Genomic DNA, 17,134 nt, shown 5'->3' on the forward strand with positions numbered 1-17,134 from the left:
TTCTGTGCATCCTTTTCCCCACTCCTAAACTCCTAAACAGATTTCCCCTGCAATGACAAATCAGCCTCTGGTCACTCAAGTTTGTTATTATTACAGACAGAGCTGGAAATTGGGAGTAGCAGTCATTTAATATCCTCTGTTGAGAGACCATGTTTTCAGCTAGTTGTGTGATGCCAAACTTTAAATACTGAGGCTGAAACTGTAGGGGTGGTTTGCTTTATGCAGTCTTTTTTCTTTTTTAACTAAAAAAAAAAAAAAAATAGTGCAGCTATTTCTGAGCTGAAGGTCAGATTATAAAATAGGTTTTTTGACCATGTTAAAAATATCTCAGCTGTTTCATTAAGGAGCTGTAACATCTCATAATTTGGGGCAAGTAAGATTTTGTAAGGATGATGGCTTGGATCAGAGTGTGCTTTTGTCAAAGCCTTTTCAGTCTTCCTCGGCTGCGTGTGCCTTTAAGGGAAAAAGGTCCAGTGTGACAGACGAGACATGTGATGGCAATAAAGGAATAAAAGGCAGCTAGCAAGGAAAGGGACATTAAGGAGACAGATGTTCTACAAGCAAATAAAAAGCTCAATAGGAAAAAGAGCTGTTCTGGTGGTGTTTAAAGATGGTGTACCAGAGGAGGAAGCATTAAGCTGGAGAGGAGAGTTTATCAATCCAGAGCCCCTCTAAACCCGGGGCACAGGCTGTGCTTTGGCATTGCGGTGGAAATGTGCTCCACAGCAAGGGGTTCTTTGTTTAGGAGTGGGGAACACGATGTACACGAGTGAGTTTGCTGCAGTGGGGCTCTGCTGCCTTTTGGTGCTGCAGCTGCAGAGCAGAGCCAGGTGTAGAGAGGTGGCACTGAGCTGGGGTTTGCAGCCCTCTGAACGGGCAAACCGAGCGTTCCCGGTGCTGGGCGGGGCCCGTGTGTCCTCGGGGGGTTCTGTATCCCCCCGGGAGGGCTCTGTGTCCCCGTGTCCCCCGGGGGGGTTCTGTGTCCCCGTGTCCCCAGAGCCGCTCAGCCCTGCGGGCTTTTCCTCCCGCCCGAGCGCCGGCGCCGGGCACGAGCCGCCGCCAACCACAGAGTCTGCGCGGGGCGGGCGCGGCGGGCGCGGCGGGCGGGGCGCTGTGTGTCGGGCCCGCCGCCGCCGGCGCGGTGCGGTGAGCGGGGCCGGGCCGGGGGCGCAGTCGGGACCGGGGCGGACCGGAGCGGACCGGGAGGGGTCAGCCGGGGCCGGAGGGGTCAGCTCGGGCCGGGGAGGGGTCAGCCCGGGCGTGGCGGTCAGCCGGTCATACCCTGCGGCAGCGCGCACCGGCCGCCCCGCTCCGGCACCGCGTGGGCGGCGGCAATGGAGGGATGCGGGACGGACAGGGGATGCGGGAGGGATGCGGGATGGAGGGATGCGGGATGGAGGGATGGACGGAAGGATGCGGGGATGAACGGGGGATGCTCCCGGCCTCCGGCGAGGGGCAGGCACGGCCACAGGGGCTCGGGGCGGAGGGACCGCGGTGCAGCCCCGGGCCGGCCGCTCCCTGCCCGCTCCCTGCCCGCTCCCTGCCCGCTGCCCCGCAGCCCGCGGCTCCGCAGCCCTTCCCGGGCACCGGCCCGGCCTTCCCGGGGCCGGGGAGCTGCAGCGTCCGGTGCGGGGGCGGCGGGCGGGCCCTGCTCGGTATCCGGGAGCTGCGACAGCCGCTGTCACACGGCGCTCAGCGCTGCCACAGGTGGGCTCAGCTTTATCACGGGTGGGCCCATGGATGTCACCCGTGAGCTCAGCCCTGTCACAGGTGGGCCCATCCCTGTCACCCCTGAGCTCAGCCCTGTCACAGGTGGGCTCATCCCTGTCACCCCTGAGCTCAGCCCTGTCACAGGTGGGCCCATCCCTGTCACAGGTGGGCTCAGCCCTGTCACAGGTGGGCCCATCCCTGTCACAGGTGGGCCCATCCCTGTCACAGGTGGGCTCAGCCCTGTCACAGGTGGGCTCAGCCCTGTCACAGGTGGGCCCATCCCTGTCACCCCTGAGCTCAGCCCTGTCACAGGTGGGCTCAGCCCTGCCACCCCTGAGCTCATCCCTGTCGCAGGTGGGCTCATCCCTGTCACCCCTGAGCTCATCCCTGTCACCCCTGAGCTCAGCCCTGTCACAGGTGGGCTCAGCCCTGCCACCCCTGATCCCATCCCCGTGTTCCATGCGCTGCCCACGCACCGGGCTGGGTTCCTCACAGTCCCCTGTCCTGCTTTTCCAGGGTTTTGGAAGCGGCTGCTGTCAGGATGCTGGGGCCGGAGCACACGGAGCGAGACTGAGTCAGAGCCAGAAGGGCCAAACACGAATTCCTGCACCTCTCATCCTGCTTTTAATGCGAGTCTCCTCATTAAGCCTTGGCTTCTGCAGCAGCTGATGGTGAGCTCATTGCTGCCCTGGTGTTTGCAGTACAGAACACCAGTGGGGTTTCCCAGTCCTCAGAGAATCCCAGAGCCCTTTCCTTCATGTGGGAGCCCCAGGCCATGCTGCATTTTCCATAGAATCACAGAATATCCTCAGCTGCAAGGGACCCCCAAGGACCATCAAAGTCCAGCTCTTCTGGCTGTGCACCTGGTGATTATTTTTCAGTGGGGATACAACAGTAACAAAAATACCTTTTGCATTTTTTCCTGGAGACCTGGAATGAGCTCCTGTGAACGGGAGCTGCAGTGGCTGTGCAGGGGAGTGCCCAGCCAGGCTGCTGGGCCAAGCTGCTGCGTGTTTTATGTGGATCAGGCCCAGGAGGCTTTTCCTGAAGCCTGACTGAGTAACTTTGTTCTGCCTGGCTGGGGGATTTTTGGAGTATTATTTTTTAATGGGAGCAGTGGTGCTTAGCTGATATGAAAGCAGTAAACAAACACTGCTGGGTTTACTTTATTCTGTGCAGTGTAGCTCAATATTTTGCAATTGGGAGGGTTGTGAAACTGCCTTTGGTTTGGGAACACACGTGACTGACTGTGGCTGAATCTGCCGGGAAGTTCCCTGGCTAATTCCCTTTTTTCTGTGGGTCTGGGGCAGCATGGCCCACCCAGACCCATCCCGTTCCTCACTGTGCAGGGCTGCCAGGATGTCAGTGCCTCTGGTTCCTGGAACAAAGGTTGCTCAGGAAGTGCAAATAGCCATTTATTGCACTGAGGAACTTTGTCATCTGGGTTATAACCCCGCAGCAGGGGAGGGGGAAGCAGAGAATCATTTACTCTGCAGGCACAGCCTCAGCAGTGCCCCTCGGCAGCTGCCAGTGCTGCTGGTGTGTTCCTTCAGTGGGTCCAGGGAGCTCAGACAGCAGAGAGGAGGGAGGGAGGGGACACAGCCGTGGCAGAGGGCTGGGCAGGGAGGAGTTAAACTTCCAGGCTGCATTTCAGCTCCATGTAGCTGCCTGGGAGCAGGAATTGCCACCCGTGCCTGTGTTTTACCTGCTCACAAACAGCAGCCAAAGGCTTTGGCACAGCCAGCAGGGCAGGAGTGTGAGCAGGGATGTGCTGGGACATTGCTGGCTCATTGCTGGCTCAGACACTTCTGGTTTCTTCTCTGTTGTAATTGGGTCTTTCCTCCCGTTTTCCAGGAAGGGAACAGCCTGCCTTACCTGTGCTGCACACCTGAGCACTGAGCAGAGACACCCAGAGACACAGGAGGAGCAGGAGCTGCGCTGAGAGAGGCTGGGCAGGAGGAAAATCTCCAGCTGCTTTTGTGGTCTCTAGAGCTCCTGTGTTACAGGTGAGTCTGCTGGAGAGAAACACGAGATTTCTGCAGAGCAGTTCAAGCTGCAGGCAGGGAGAGATATCCAGATGTTCCTTGTGGTTATTTAGTTATCACCATTTATTGACCGGAGCTCAAAGTTTTTAAAGAAGTAAATAACATTGTGTGCTGTGAAGGCTCTGCTCCTAAATTAAACACAGCTTATAAATTACATTAAGGGAAGGAGATAGCCAATGAGAGAGCTGCTGAAATAATACATGCTGTAATGAGAGCAGCACAGTGGTTTAGTCACCCATACAGGAGTGACTAAACCTCTCTTCAGTGACATTACATCTCTTGAGATGCAAAGTCATTGCTGTGTTTCTCAGGGTAACTGCTAAATGTGTCCTTTCTCATAAAAACAACTTTATTTTGAATAAATGAGTGTGAACAGAGGGATATTTTGGCCTGGCTGCAGTGGTTTGAATGGGCACTGAGTGGAGAGGGCCAGAACAGGACCTGCTCTTCAATAGGGAAGGTTGCAGGAGGCAGAACACAGAGCCCAGGTTGTCACCTGGCCACAGACACAGCACCATGGGGCAGCACCTAGACTGGCTCACATCAGTCTGGGGACTGCACTTCTTCCCCACAGCTGTTTTATCACCCCAGTCTGCCAGCAGCCATCAGACCCAGTTCAGTGGTGGGGCACAGGAGCCACACGTGGGAGAAGAAGAGCCTGGGCTGCCAGTGGTCGTGTTTGTCCCTGAGCTGCTGTGACAATATTGACATGAAGCCATGCCAAGGCAGCCAGGCAGTGTTTGAGCACAGGCCCCAGCAGGATTCAGGGTGCAGGCACGTGTGCTCAGGGTGCAGCCCGTGTGCTCCTTTGTGGCCAGCCTGATTTGGATGGAAATGGGTTTGTTTCCCTGTGCAGAGGCACTGACACCCCCAAGCTGTGGGAACAGTGCATGTGCTGCCCAAGGACCTGCAGCACACACTGCCTTCACTTCTGGTGTGCAGAGGGAGGCTGCAGGTTTGTCAGGAGCCCAAATTACTGCCTTGATTCAGATCATGGAGGGGAGGAGAGGCTGTGGGTGGAGGATCCATGCACAGACCCCTGGCTCTCTGGGGAAAGCAGGCACCTTGTGTTGTGTTTTGCAGTGCTAAACCATGGATTGATTTGTGTTTTTATTCCTGGCCTCCAGTGTTCTGGCTCTGCCTCTTCTCCCCACGATGCTGGGAAGGGTCCTGTGCACGGTGCTGTTGGTGGGAGCCCTTCCATCCCCAGCTGGAGCCTCCCAGGGCCACATCTCCGTGATCCTGCTGGGAGCCACGGGGGATTTGGCCAAGAAGTACTTGTGGCAGGGTCTGTTCCAGCTCTACAGGGACCAAGTGAGCAGCGGCCACAGCTTCACGTTCCACGGGGGGGCCCTGGCAGCTCTGGAGCCGGGGCAGAGGCTGATGTTTGACGTGCTGAAGAAGCTCTCCTGTCCCCCCGACGAGCCTCCCGACCGCTGCGCCGTGCTCAAGGACCAGTTCCTGAAGCTCAGCCAGTACCACCAGCTGAAAACCGCCGAGAACTACACGGCCCTGAACAGGGAGATCGAGACCCTGCTCAGCCAGGAGGGGCTGGAGGAGGCTGGCAGGATCTTCTACTTCTCCGTGCCGCCCTTTGCCTACACGGAGATCGCGGGGCACATCAACGGCAGCTGCCGGCCGCGCGCCGGGGCCTGGCTGCGCGTGGTGCTGGAAAAGCCCTTTGGCCACGACCTGCCCTCGGCACAGCAGCTGGCTGCACAGCTGGCAGGCGTCTTCAGGGAGGAGGAGATGTACCGCGTGGACCATTACCTGGGCAAGCAGGTGAGCAGCCCCCGCCAGCCCCAGGGGCTCCTCATGGAGAGAGCGTTGTTCCCTCCCAAATCCATGCGGGGCCTCCTGGAATCCTGTTTCTCTGTCCTGGGGGAGCAGGGGAAGTGAGCAGAGCAAAGCAGGGCTCCTCCTGTTGGGATAGTGAGGGTCCCTTCTGCAGAGCAGGGCTGGGCTCTGTGCCTGAAGCAGAGATGCAGAGCTCCTCTGGCCTCCTCGCCAAGGTCAGGGTTTGGTTTCGCTGAGTGAGCAGCACCTGTCCTCTCCCAGCTCCACATCTCATTCCACACAGGCCTCTCTGCTTAGCCATGGCTTCTGGAAGTGCTCCTCCATTTGATATGATAAGGAGCTGCTGGGATGTTACTTCTGGGGGATGCTTAGGGAAGGTTTCTCCCTGCCCTGCAGGGCTGTCTGCTGCAGGTACAGCTCAGGATGTGGAGCTGCACTGTCCCAGAGGGAGGGTGCTCAAGGACATGCCATCCTTGCTTCTCAGGGATGTGATGCCACACTTGAAAGCTGCCTGTTCCAGCCATGGAAAGGTGGCCAGGTTTTACTCAGAAGTTGCATGTCCAGCTGTGGAGAGCATCTCCACTGAGAGGGGGCAATTCTTCTGTTTTATTTTGGGGGCTTATTTTATTTTAAATGTTTTTTTTTAAATATTATTTTATTAAAAGAGCAGATGGCTTTAGTGGTGTAAGCATCTGAAGTGATGTATTTCAGCACTTTGGAACCTTACATTAGTCCCAGGATGATCTGACTCAGCCCTTTGTCCTCTGACAGATATAAACTGAGTGCTCTGCAGTTTGTAGTTCAGCCTTTTCACACGAAACCTCAAAATTCCTCAGAAGGACCTTTAATGTCTGCTCTGGACATCCACTGGTGACCCTGCTGTGCATCACTGCAGCCTCTCCTGCTGCTTTTCTCTTCTCTGACCTGCTCTGCTGCATGGGGCAGGGAGGCAGACACACTCTGGGAGTCTGCTGAGTTTTTATTGGGTCTTTGGATTTTGCCCTCACAGGCTGTGGCCCATATCCTGCCTTTTCGGGATCAGAACCGACAGTTTCTGGACCCCATTTGGAACCGGCACCATGTGGAGAGAGTGGAGGTTGTCTTGAAGGAGACTGTGGATGCTAAAGGTTGGTGAGGCAGTGTGCAGGGTGTGCAGGGTGAGTGAGTGAGAGCTGGCAGGCTCCTCAATAACGGGGAGGGGGCCCTTGAGGTGGTGCTGGTACAGAAATACAGAAGGAGCAGGTGAATGGTGTGGGGAAACAGAGAGGGACTGTCCCACCCTTCCTGTGCTGGAGACTGACTCACTTCCAGGTAGAGTTGCTGCCTCTAAGGAAAAATTCCATTTGTAATTCATCTGGGAGCAGGGGCAGAACCCCCCAGCTTTTTCTGCTGCAGAGCTCTGGGGGCATTGCTGACCTTTCTACCCCAGTTCTTGGTAAACAGCCCTAGATTGGGAATTGGTGCAGTCTAAGGCCACTCCAGCTGTCCTGCTGTCCTGCCAGCCCCCAGGCTCACCCCCAGTGTGCCTTTGTGCAGCTCTTTGGGAGGTGCTCGTGCATGTCCTGCCTGGGTGCGTCTGTCCCTGGGCCAGTCTGGATTTGTGTGCCTGTGTCTGTGCCCTCCTCTCTGTGGCAGGAGGAGCACTGCAGAGGGACAGTCCCAGACAGAGAGGCAGCTCCTGCTGAAGGGCACGGCTGCACTGCTGCAATGCTGCAGCATCCCCTCTGCAGTGCTCAGCACAAAGCTCCCGGGCTGGGCTCTCCCTGCAGCACTCCTGGCCAGGCAGGTGCCCTGGCTGCTGCACCAGCAGGGCTGCTTCCCCACTCCCTTCAGCTCTGCCTCCCTCCCTCAGCCTGCACAGGCTCAGCTAATGCAGTCCTGTCAAACCTGGGCTGGTAATCTTTGGTTGGGCAGCCCAGAGCCTGTTTGTGGGAGAGGGGTGCACTGCAGAGAGATATAGGGAGAGCAGCATTGTCTGTGCACAGCCCCGGCTGCTCCCTGTGCCCCCCTCTCCGAACACCTTTGTCATTTGATGTCGTCTGATGTCATTTGTCACTTGACGTCTGTTTCCCCTGTGCAGCTTCAGCTGGCAGCCTGGCTCCCAGCAAGTCTGCAGCACTGATCCCATTGCTGAATATGCCTTTGGATTGGGGGGGAGATGAATGATCAGTCATGGGGAAAGCCTGTGGTGGTGATGCAGCCTGCTGCTGGTGACACACAGCCTTGAGTCACTGCTGCAGTGCCCTGTCCTTCTCCCACTGTCCCCACCTGCATGACAGGCCAGGCAGGGAAAGGCAAGCGTGGCTCTGTGCACGAAATTTTGTCTCCCAAGGGTATGGCTCAGCCAGAGCCTTCTGAGGACAGGAAAAGCTTCTCGTCCTGCTACAAGCAGTGACCACTTGCACTAGGACAGGTTGCCCAAAGCTCTGTCCAACCAGACCCTGCACACATCCTGTGACAGGACACCCGTTCCCTGAGCTTGATTGCTTCAGGTTAATTGCTGGGTGGGGAGAGAGGAGCTCGGAGCTTTGCTGGCCCCACAGTGAGATGCAGAAGGGAACCAGGTCCCCTGAGCAGCATTTTGCCTTCCCCACATGCCCAGGGCGCACCAGCTTCTACGAGCAGTACGGGGTGATCCGGGACGTGCTGCAGAACCACCTCACCGAGGCCCTCCTGTTCCTCATCATGGAGCTCCCTGCCAACGTCAGCAGCGCCCAGGAGGTGGTGCAGCACAAGCTGCAGGCCTTGCAGGCCCTGTGGGGGCTGCAGAGGAGCAGTGCTGTGCTGGGACAGTACCAGGCCTACGACAGCCAGGTGCAGGAGGAGCTGCCCGAGGCTCGGGGCCGCGTCAGCACCACGCCGACCTTTGCAGGTGAGGCTTTGGGCCAGGGGAGCAGTGAGAGCTGTGAGCCCTGCAGGGCCAGCCCCATGGCTCTGGGGCTCGCTGCTCACTCAGGGATGTGCCCAGGCATCCCCTGACTTGGGAGCTGGACAAGATAATGCTCTTGTTGTGTCAGTTAACCAGGGATCCAGGGAATGGGAAGTGTAAGGGTTGAGGCCCATTATTATAAAATCTCTGCACTGTTTTTAGAAGTAGCCTATAACCTCCTTTGCCTTCCCATAAACTTGAGTTGAGGGGTAAAGCTTTGATCTCTGTGGTGAGTGAACCACGAGGCCATCTCCAGCCATGCTGTGAACAGGAAGAGAATTGTCTAAATGATGCTCATGCTCACAAACTGGTTTCCTGCAAGATGAAAGGAGGCTGAACAAGTGGGAGAGCTGGGAGGGAGAATCATGGATGGCCTGGATGGGAAAGGACCATAAAGATCACGGAGTTCTGGGCAGGCAGTGAAGTGGCGGAAGGGCTGATGGGGAGCTAGAGACACAATGGGTGCCAAGGGAGCTGAGGGGGCAATGGTGGGCAGTGATGGAGATTAGTGCCTGCTGTTGAGGTGTGCTGGGCTGTCTGTCATTGCAGGGGTGCTGATCCACAGCCACAGCCTGCGCTGGGAAGGGGTCCCGTTCCTGCTCACCTCGGGGAAGGCTCTGGATGAGCGGGTGGGCTACGCCCGCGTGCTCTTCAGGAACAGGGCCTACTGCCCTCAGAGTGGCACGCTGAGGGACGCAGGGCACAGCCAGTGCAAACCCAAGCAGATCATCTTCTACTTCGGGCACGGCGCTCTCAACACCCCTGCAGTGCTGGTGAGCAGGAACCTCTTCCAGCCTGCCATGCCCAAGGACAGCTGGAAGGAAGCAGGAGCTCGCTCAGACCTGCACATCTTCGGGCAGCCGCTGTCCGATTTCTACATGTACAGCCCCGTCAAGGAGAGGGATGCCTATTCCGTCCTCATCTCCCACATCTACCACGGCAGGAAGGATTTCTTCATCACCACGGAGAGCCTGCTGGCCTCCTGGGCCTTCTGGACGCCTCTGCTGGACAGCACGTCCCGGCTGGCCCCGCGCCTCTACCCCGGCGGCGTGGAGAACCAGCAGCTGCTGGACTTTGAGATGGTGGCCGGGGGAGTGGAGTTCAGCCTGGCAGAGCCGGCAGAGCTGCTGCACCCCGGCGGGCAGATGCCAAGTGAGTTCAGGGCCATCCAGTCCCAGTTCCGGCAGAGTCCCCTGGTGTCGGCCTGGCCCGAGGAGCTGATTGCCCGCCTGGCCTCCGACATGGAGGTGGCGGCCGTGCAGAGCGTGGCTCGCTCGGGGCAGTTCCACCTGGCCCTGTCGGGCGGCTCCAGCCCCGTGGGGCTGTTCCAGCGCCTGGCCAGGCACCACCACGGCTTCCCCTGGCAGCACAGCCACGTGTGGCTGGCGGACGAGCGCTGCGTGCCCCTGACCGACGGCGAGTCCAACTTCCAGGGCCTGCAGCGGCACCTCCTGCAGCACGTCAGGGTGCCCTACCTCAACATCCACCCCATGCCCGTGCACCTCAACCGCCGCCTCTGCGTGGAGGAGGACGGCGGCGCCGAGCTCTACGCCCAGGACATCGCGGCCCTGGTGGCCAACGCCAGCTTCGACCTGGTGCTGCTGGGCGTGGGCACGGACGGACACACGGCCTCGCTGTTCCCCCGCTCCGAGCACGGCCTGGAAGGGGCCCCCACGGTGGTGCTGACCGAGAGCCCCGTGAAGCCCCACCAGAGGATGAGCCTCAGCCTGCCCCTCATCAACAGGGCCAGGCAGGTGTTCGTGCTGGTGCTGGGCCGGGGCAAGCACGACATCACCACGCTGCTCAGCAGGGTGGGCCGCGAGCCCCACAAGTGGCCCATCTCGGGGGTCAGCCCCAGCTCCGGCCAGCTCGTCTGGTACGTGGATTATGAGGCTCTGCTGGGGTGATGCCACAGTGTCCCTCCTTTGTCTGCGTGGCCTTTACAGCCTGGATTGTCACACACGATGTCCTTGTTCCTGCGGTGCCAGCAGCAGCTCCATCCCTGACACCTCCGGCCTTCAGGGGGATCCATGGCCTGCAGCACCTCTGGTGTTTGGGCCTGGGTGAGCTGGACTCAGTAACCAGAGCTCAGCAGGAGCCACGAGCCCAGTGTGGCCTTTCTGGCTCTGCTCTGGCTTCTCTGGCCTGCGCACCTCTGACACTGGAGCCTGAGTGAACTGGGCTTGGTGTCTGGAGCTCAGCAGGAGCCATGAGCCCAGTGTGGCCTTTCTGGCTCTGCTCTGGCTTCTCTGGCCTGCACACCTCTGGTGTTTGAGCCTGGGCTCTGTGTTTGGAGCTCAGGAGGAGCCACAAGCCCACTGTGCCCTTTCTGGCTCTGCTCTGGCTTCTCACTGAGACTTTGGACAAATAACTTCACCTTGAAGTGCCTCAGTTTCCCTGTTTGTGCTTACTGGCATGTAACTACCTCACAGGCACTTCGGGGGACTTGTTAAATCAACTGCCTGCCAAATTCTGTCTAATTGTATGTAATTCTCAGGCTAAAAGACAATAGTGCCACACTGATCCCTGCCCTGCTCAGCGTGGCTGGGCCAGGCCCTTGTCTCAGGGCAGTGATGGTGGTGTGCACATGGATGTGTTGGGGCTCTGGAAATAATGGGGCAGGCTGAGAGTATGGCACAGCTCTGCTCTCCAGGTGAATGTAAACCTGAGAGTGCAATAATTACTGAGGGAAAGCTTGGTGCTCAGAGGAATTGTTGGGTTTAGCTACCAGAGAAATCTTTTATTTTTAAACAAAAATGCCTGCGTTAACTTCATTCCAGTTCTTTTGTATTTGGTGTGAGGGAACAAGTTTTAATGAAAAAGTGACCTATGAGAGAGTAGCTATATTGTTATGAATAACAGAGTTTATTCCTGTCTTACAGGTGACTGTGGCATTAGAGTTTTCTATTTTTGCACACTTGCTTGGTAATACGTGGCTGGCATCTTGGCATCTCTTGAAATGAACACTGAAAGGTTCATTTGCACTTTGAAATAAGCACATGGGCTTTTCCCCAGGGAGCTACTGTTCTTTGCAGGTGAAAATAGGGTTTATTTGTGAAGTCTCTATCTAGTGGGTCACCCCAAAATTTATCTGAGATTTTATTAAAATCCATTAAAGTTTCCATGTTTTCCTTGGTGAATGGAGCTATTTGGAGGATTTTTCCAAAGTGTATTTTTTTCCACACAGACAATTTCTGTTAAACTCTTTAATTCTTAGTATTTGCTAAATGAAAACCAAATATTTTTGAATATACAACATTTATGACTGGAAAGAGAGAGACTGGATGGGAAGAAGGGTTAAATGAGCAGCAAATCTGATGACGAGGAATGGTAGCAATCCACTGGGCTGTAGGCCAAGGAAGCAGGGCTATTTTTATTTTGTGAAAGTTATTAATAGAAGGTGTGCACCTTCTTGAGAGCTTGTATTAACCTTTCTTTGCAAAGGCAGCTCCATGGAGTAACTTCTTACAGTCTGTTTCTCCCATAAGTGATTATTGATACTGATTTTTATTCATTTTTTAATGTCAAGTGCATTCCAACAATTCAATGGTATGATTATATGTTTCACAGAAAGCTAACACTGGAAATAACTCATTTTTCTCTTCAGCTTTTATAAATCAAATTGTACAATCTTTTTTTTCCCCCCATGAGTAAAGTTTTGTGATTCTTTTCATATTGTTTAATGAATAAAGAATTATATTTATAAAAAAGAAATCGTTTTTAACAAGAAGTGTCTTTTTAATTTCTTCCAGAGATGGGAAGCACTTCCTGCTGAGTGAAGTTTTAGGGTTTTAGTTGTGCAAAGTGGACAATGTCACTGCAGTATTAAATGTTCGCTCTGACTCTTGCTTTTTTTTTTTTTTTTTTTCCTTTTTTTTTAGCGTCTCATCCAGAGAAGGCCAGGACTTTCCAAAACAAGGAGCAGCCAAAGCCCTTTTAAGGTGAGGAGATGGAATCAGGCAGTGCTGTGCAGGGCCCTGGAACGGCCAGGCCTCAGGAAGGCCTCGCTGATCCACATTTACTGCGTGTTGCATTTCCATGGACACTGTCACCACAGCACAGAGCTCACAGAGCTGCGTGTTTGCCTCTGAGCTGTCCTCTGTGAGCTCAGGGCTGCAGCTGAGCTGAGCTGGATCCCGGGGCTGGCAAGGGGATGTGGCACAATTTAAATCAGGCATTTTCTTGCTGCACTCCTGCTGATGCACACGTGCCCTGCATGCAGCTGGAAGGGCTCTGCCACTCACAGGCCTGGCTGGCAGCAATGCAGGGCTGGCATGGGTGCTGCAGTGATGCAGAGGTGGCACAGGGTGCTGCAGTGATGCAGGGCTGGCACAGGTGCTGCAGTGATGCAGAGGTGGCACAGGGTGATGCAGTGATGCAGGGCTGGCACAGGGTGATGCAGTGATGCAGGGCTGGCACAGGTTCTGCAGTGATGCAGGGCTGGCACAGGGTGATGCAGTGATGCAGGGCTGGCCTGGCACCAGTGCTGCAGTGATGAGCTCTGTGCCAGCTGCTGCCCCAGCCCTCCCCATGGTGAGGAGCTGGCCCTGCTTTCTCACACAGAATTCCTCTGTGCACAGGATTTCCTGCAGGAGCCGAGTGTCCGAGTGTCCAGCACACAGAGCAGCCCTGGCTGGCCATGGCCAGAGTGTCCAGCACAGAGCTGACCCTGCTCAGTGTCCAGCACGCAGAGCTGATCCTGCTCAGTGTCCAGCACACACAGAGCTGACCCTGCTGAGTGTCCAGCACAGAGAGCTGACCCTGCTCAGTGTCCAGCACAGAGCTGACCCTGCTCAGTGTCCAGCACACACAGAGCTGATCCTGCTCAGTGTCCAGCACACACAGAGCTGACCCTGCTCAGTGTCCAGCACAGAGAGCTGACCCTGCTGAGTGTCCAGCACAGAGCTGACCCTGCTCAGTGTCCAGCACGCAGAGCTGACCCTGCTCAGTGTCCAGCACAGAGAGCTGACCCTGCTGAGTGTCCAGCACAGAGCTGACCCTGCTGAGTGTCCAGCACACACAGAGCTGACCCTGCTGAGTGTCCAGCACAGAGCTGACCCTGCTGAGTGTCCAGCACACACAGAGCTGACCCTGCTCAGTGTCCAGCACACAGAGCTGACCCTGCTGAGTGTCCAGCACACACAGAGCTGACCCTGCTCAGTGTCCAGCACACACAGAACTGACCCTGCTGAGTGTCCAGCACACAGAGCTGACCCTGCTGAGTGTCCAGCACACACAGAGCTGACCCTGCTCAGTGTCCAGCACACAGAGCTGACCCTGCTCAGTGTCCAGCGCAGAACTGACCCTGCTCAGTGTCCAGCACAGAACTGACCCTGCTGAGTGTCCAGCACACACAGAACTGACCCTGCTGAGTGTCCAGCACACACAGAGCTGACCCTGCTCAGTGTCCAGCACACAGAGCTGACCCTGCTCAGTGTCCAGCGCAGAACTGACCCTGCTCAGTGTCCAGCACAGAACTGACCCTGCTGAGTGTCCAGCACACACAGAACTGACCCTGCTCAGTGTCCAGCACACAGAGCTGACCCTGCTCAGTGTCCAGCACACAGAGCTGACCCTGCTCAGTGTCCAACACACACAGAGCTGACCCTGCTCAGTGTCCAGCACACAGAGCTGACCCTGCTCAATGTCCAGCACAGAGAGCTGACCCTGCTCAGTGTCCAGCACACACAGAGCTGACCCTGCTCAATGTCCAGCACACACAGAACTGATCCTGCTCAGTGTCCAGCACACACAGAACTGATCCTGCTCAGTGTCCAGCACACAGAGCTGACCCTGCTCAGTGTCCAGCACACAGAGCTGACCCTGCTCAGTGTCCATCACAGAGCTGACCCTGCTGAGTGTCCAGCACAGAGAGCTGACCCTGCTGAGTGTCCAGCACACAGAGCTGACCCTACTCAGTGTCCAGCACACACAGAGCAGCCCCTGCTCAGTGTCCAGCACACAGAGCAGCCCCTGCCCCGTGTCCAGCACAGAGAGCAGCCCCTGCTGAGTGTCCAGCACCCAGAGCAGCCCTGGTTTTGCAGAGGAATCGCTGCGCGTGCCTTTCCTCAGCCGCTCTCTGCAAGCCCAGAGCCGGCAGTGCCAGCAGCAGAGGGTGCTGCTTGCCCGTGCTGCTGGGAGCCTTTCCCAGCCCTGTCCTGCCGGAGGAGCCGTTCCAGGCCCGGACCAGCACGGCTGTGTGTGACACCACAGGGATGGCAGGAGTTGTCCCTTTCCCAGTCTGCAGGACTCGTGCTGGCCAGTAAACCACTGGGAATTCAGGGGTGCTCCCCTCAGGAGGAGACAGTCACCTGCAGGTATCTTAGGGGTAACCCAGCACTGAGCTGGGGTTGTAAGTGCTGCTCTAAGTAGGGGAGCACTCTATTTAAAGAGTAATTCTGCATCCTTGTGCTCCATTACATATATTCCATCCTTTAAGGCATCTTCACATCCAGCACCCTGTGCTGAGAGAGAAAGGCAAAGGAGTCATGAGAGGAGACGTCACAGCACGACTCTGCTCTCCAGGTGAATGTAAAGCAAAATACCTGGATTCTACTCCATTATCTTTATTTTTTATGAAGGGTTTAATTTCATTCAGCAGCTGCATTTATTTGTGTTGCAGTGCTGTGCTGGCTGTGCTGACATCTCAGTTCTCAAGAAGGCACTAAAATGAAGATAACCACTTTTTTACCTGCAAAGTGCCCCTGGGGAACGCCTCTTTTTCCTCCTCCATCCCACTCTCCTTTACTCCCCTTTCCACCCCGTTTTCCAGCTGGGGAGGGTTTGTTGATTGTGCTCCGGGCAGGCTTGGCAGCGTTTCTCCCTGGTGAGGCTCTGTTTTCACAGCCCCTCTGTCCGGCAGCACACTGGGCTGCTGTGGCTTTGTGGCCGCACTCAGAGGCACTCATTGTTCCTCTGTGCTGCGTTGTGTCCCTCCGAGCCCGCAGGCACAGCCTGCAAGCACCAGGGACGTGTTCGGGGCAGAGTGGCTGCTCTGCTGCTCTCCCTCTGCCCTGGGCACAGAGGGTGCAGCAACAGGATCCCCTCTGCAGCTAGGGCAGTGTCACTCCAGAGGCTGTCCCAGCCTCACAGTCCATGCTGGGAGCCCAAAGGATTTAAATATTCAGCTTCAGACATTCCAAAGGGACGCGGTTGTCAGAAGGAGGATGCTCATCCCCATCCAGACCCCAGAGCTAATCTACACTGCTGAGTGCTGACCACAAGAAAGCAGCCATGCCAAGCCATTCCTCCTCCCTCCTTCCTTTAATAGCCTCAGCATAAATTCACAAGGATTTGAGCTGGAAAAGTCTCTGCTCCATCCCCAGTCAGTCAGGGGATCCCACTGCAGGCCACAAACTCTGGCCCCTGTCTGTCACCCCTCTGCCTCTGTTTGTGCTGTGGTTTGAGCTGCAGACTGTGCTAAAAGCAAGCGACTGAAGATTAGCAATTCCTGCTTCTTGAGGAAGCAAGAAAGTCAAATATTAAGGAAATAAAAGCAGACAGGATTCCATAGGAGCTGTGATCTCATCTGGCGAGAAGCCACCACAAAGCTGAGAAGTTCTGCTTCAGCACTTGTCACGTCTGGTTTCCTCCAGCTTCCCTGCTGCTCCTCTCACTCCTCCACCCTGCTTCTCCCTGAAATTAGTGGGGCAAAGTAACTTAAATATGAGCAGGACCAGGTCAGAGCAAAGTAGTTTTGAAAAAGCTACCCAATATATATCTGTTTGACATAAACCCTTCTATTTTTATTTCGCAGGGTGTGAAAGAACATATTTGTGCTGTATCTACAATCTCCCCAGTGTTTCCGGTCAGCTAGAGTAATAAATTTATTCTGATGAGAATGTGTTTTTTTTTGAAGGACCACAGTGGCTGGCATAGAGCAACTATTCCCCACAGGTATCAAAATATGCTCAACAAATTAGTGAATTAACTGTGCTTTTTTTTTTTTCACACGTGCCCCAAGACCATCAGTGATGAGAAATGTCAAGAGCCATGCTCCTGTCCAATCCCCAAGAACAATAACTGCAGCAGCATGCAGGGCATTGATTCCACGGTGACTCAGATGGCAGGCTGCCACCTCTGAATCACCCACACCACTTCCTGCAGCAGCTCCTAGGTGGTCCTTGGAGGCATCCCATGCAATATGGCTTGCTGAATTTATGACAATCCACGGCTTTACAGCTTGAGCAGTACTGCTAAAACCAGTCTTTTGTCTGGAAGCACTGAAAAATTCATCATCTTAAAGGGGCACTACCGGGTCAGATTTGTCCAAAGGGCTGTTTTTATAATGAGGACTGAAATGAACAGAATTGTATTTCCCAGGTTTATTTCTGTAAACAAATGAGTATTTAAAAAGCAAACAGGCATTCCCAGGAGTGGCTGAAACAAATCACAGAATCGCAGAATGGGTTAGGTTGGAAAAGACCTCTGAGATCACCGAGTCCATCCTGTGACATGACACCATCAACCGGAGCATGGCACAAAGTCATTTCCTGAACACCTCTGGGCACGGAGACCCCGCCACCTCCCTGGGCAGCCCCTTCCCGTGCCCGATCCCCGTTTTTGAGGAGAAATGCGGATCTCTGGGTGGGTGTGCGGACACCGAGGATGGAGCCGTCACCGAGTGCCCGGAGATCCCCAGCGCCACGCCCGG

General features: G+C 55.6%; 1 protein-coding gene across 4 annotated transcripts; it reads left to right on the forward strand.

Annotated features, from left to right (window-relative positions):
- Positions 1–1,117: 1,117 nt before the first annotated feature.
- Positions 1,118–10,634, forward strand: H6PD (hexose-6-phosphate dehydrogenase/glucose 1-dehydrogenase). Of its 4 annotated transcripts, none has more exons than XM_063176863.1 (7): positions 1,118–1,146; positions 2,227–2,381; positions 3,565–3,716; positions 4,883–5,537; positions 6,562–6,679; positions 8,155–8,424; positions 9,031–10,634. In XM_063176863.1, exons 4-7 carry the CDS (start codon positions 4,911–4,913, stop codon positions 10,386–10,388), a joined length of 2,373 nt encoding a protein of 790 aa, XP_063032933.1. In that variant the 5' UTR covers positions 1,118–1,146; positions 2,227–2,381; positions 3,565–3,716; positions 4,883–4,910; the 3' UTR covers positions 10,389–10,634. The 4 variants fall into 4 exon arrangements, with proteins under 4 accessions (XP_063032933.1, XP_063032931.1, XP_063032934.1 ...); XM_063176861.1 differs by having other exon boundaries at positions 1,140–1,208; XM_063176864.1 differs by lacking the exon at positions 1,118–1,146 and adding an exon at positions 1,629–1,707.
- Positions 10,635–17,134: the final 6,500 nt, after the last annotated feature.

Source organism: Melospiza melodia, chromosome 26 (assembly GCF_035770615.1).
Source record: "Melospiza melodia melodia isolate bMelMel2 chromosome 26, bMelMel2.pri, whole genome shotgun sequence".
Lineage (NCBI taxonomy): Eukaryota > Metazoa > Chordata > Aves > Passeriformes > Passerellidae > Melospiza > Melospiza melodia.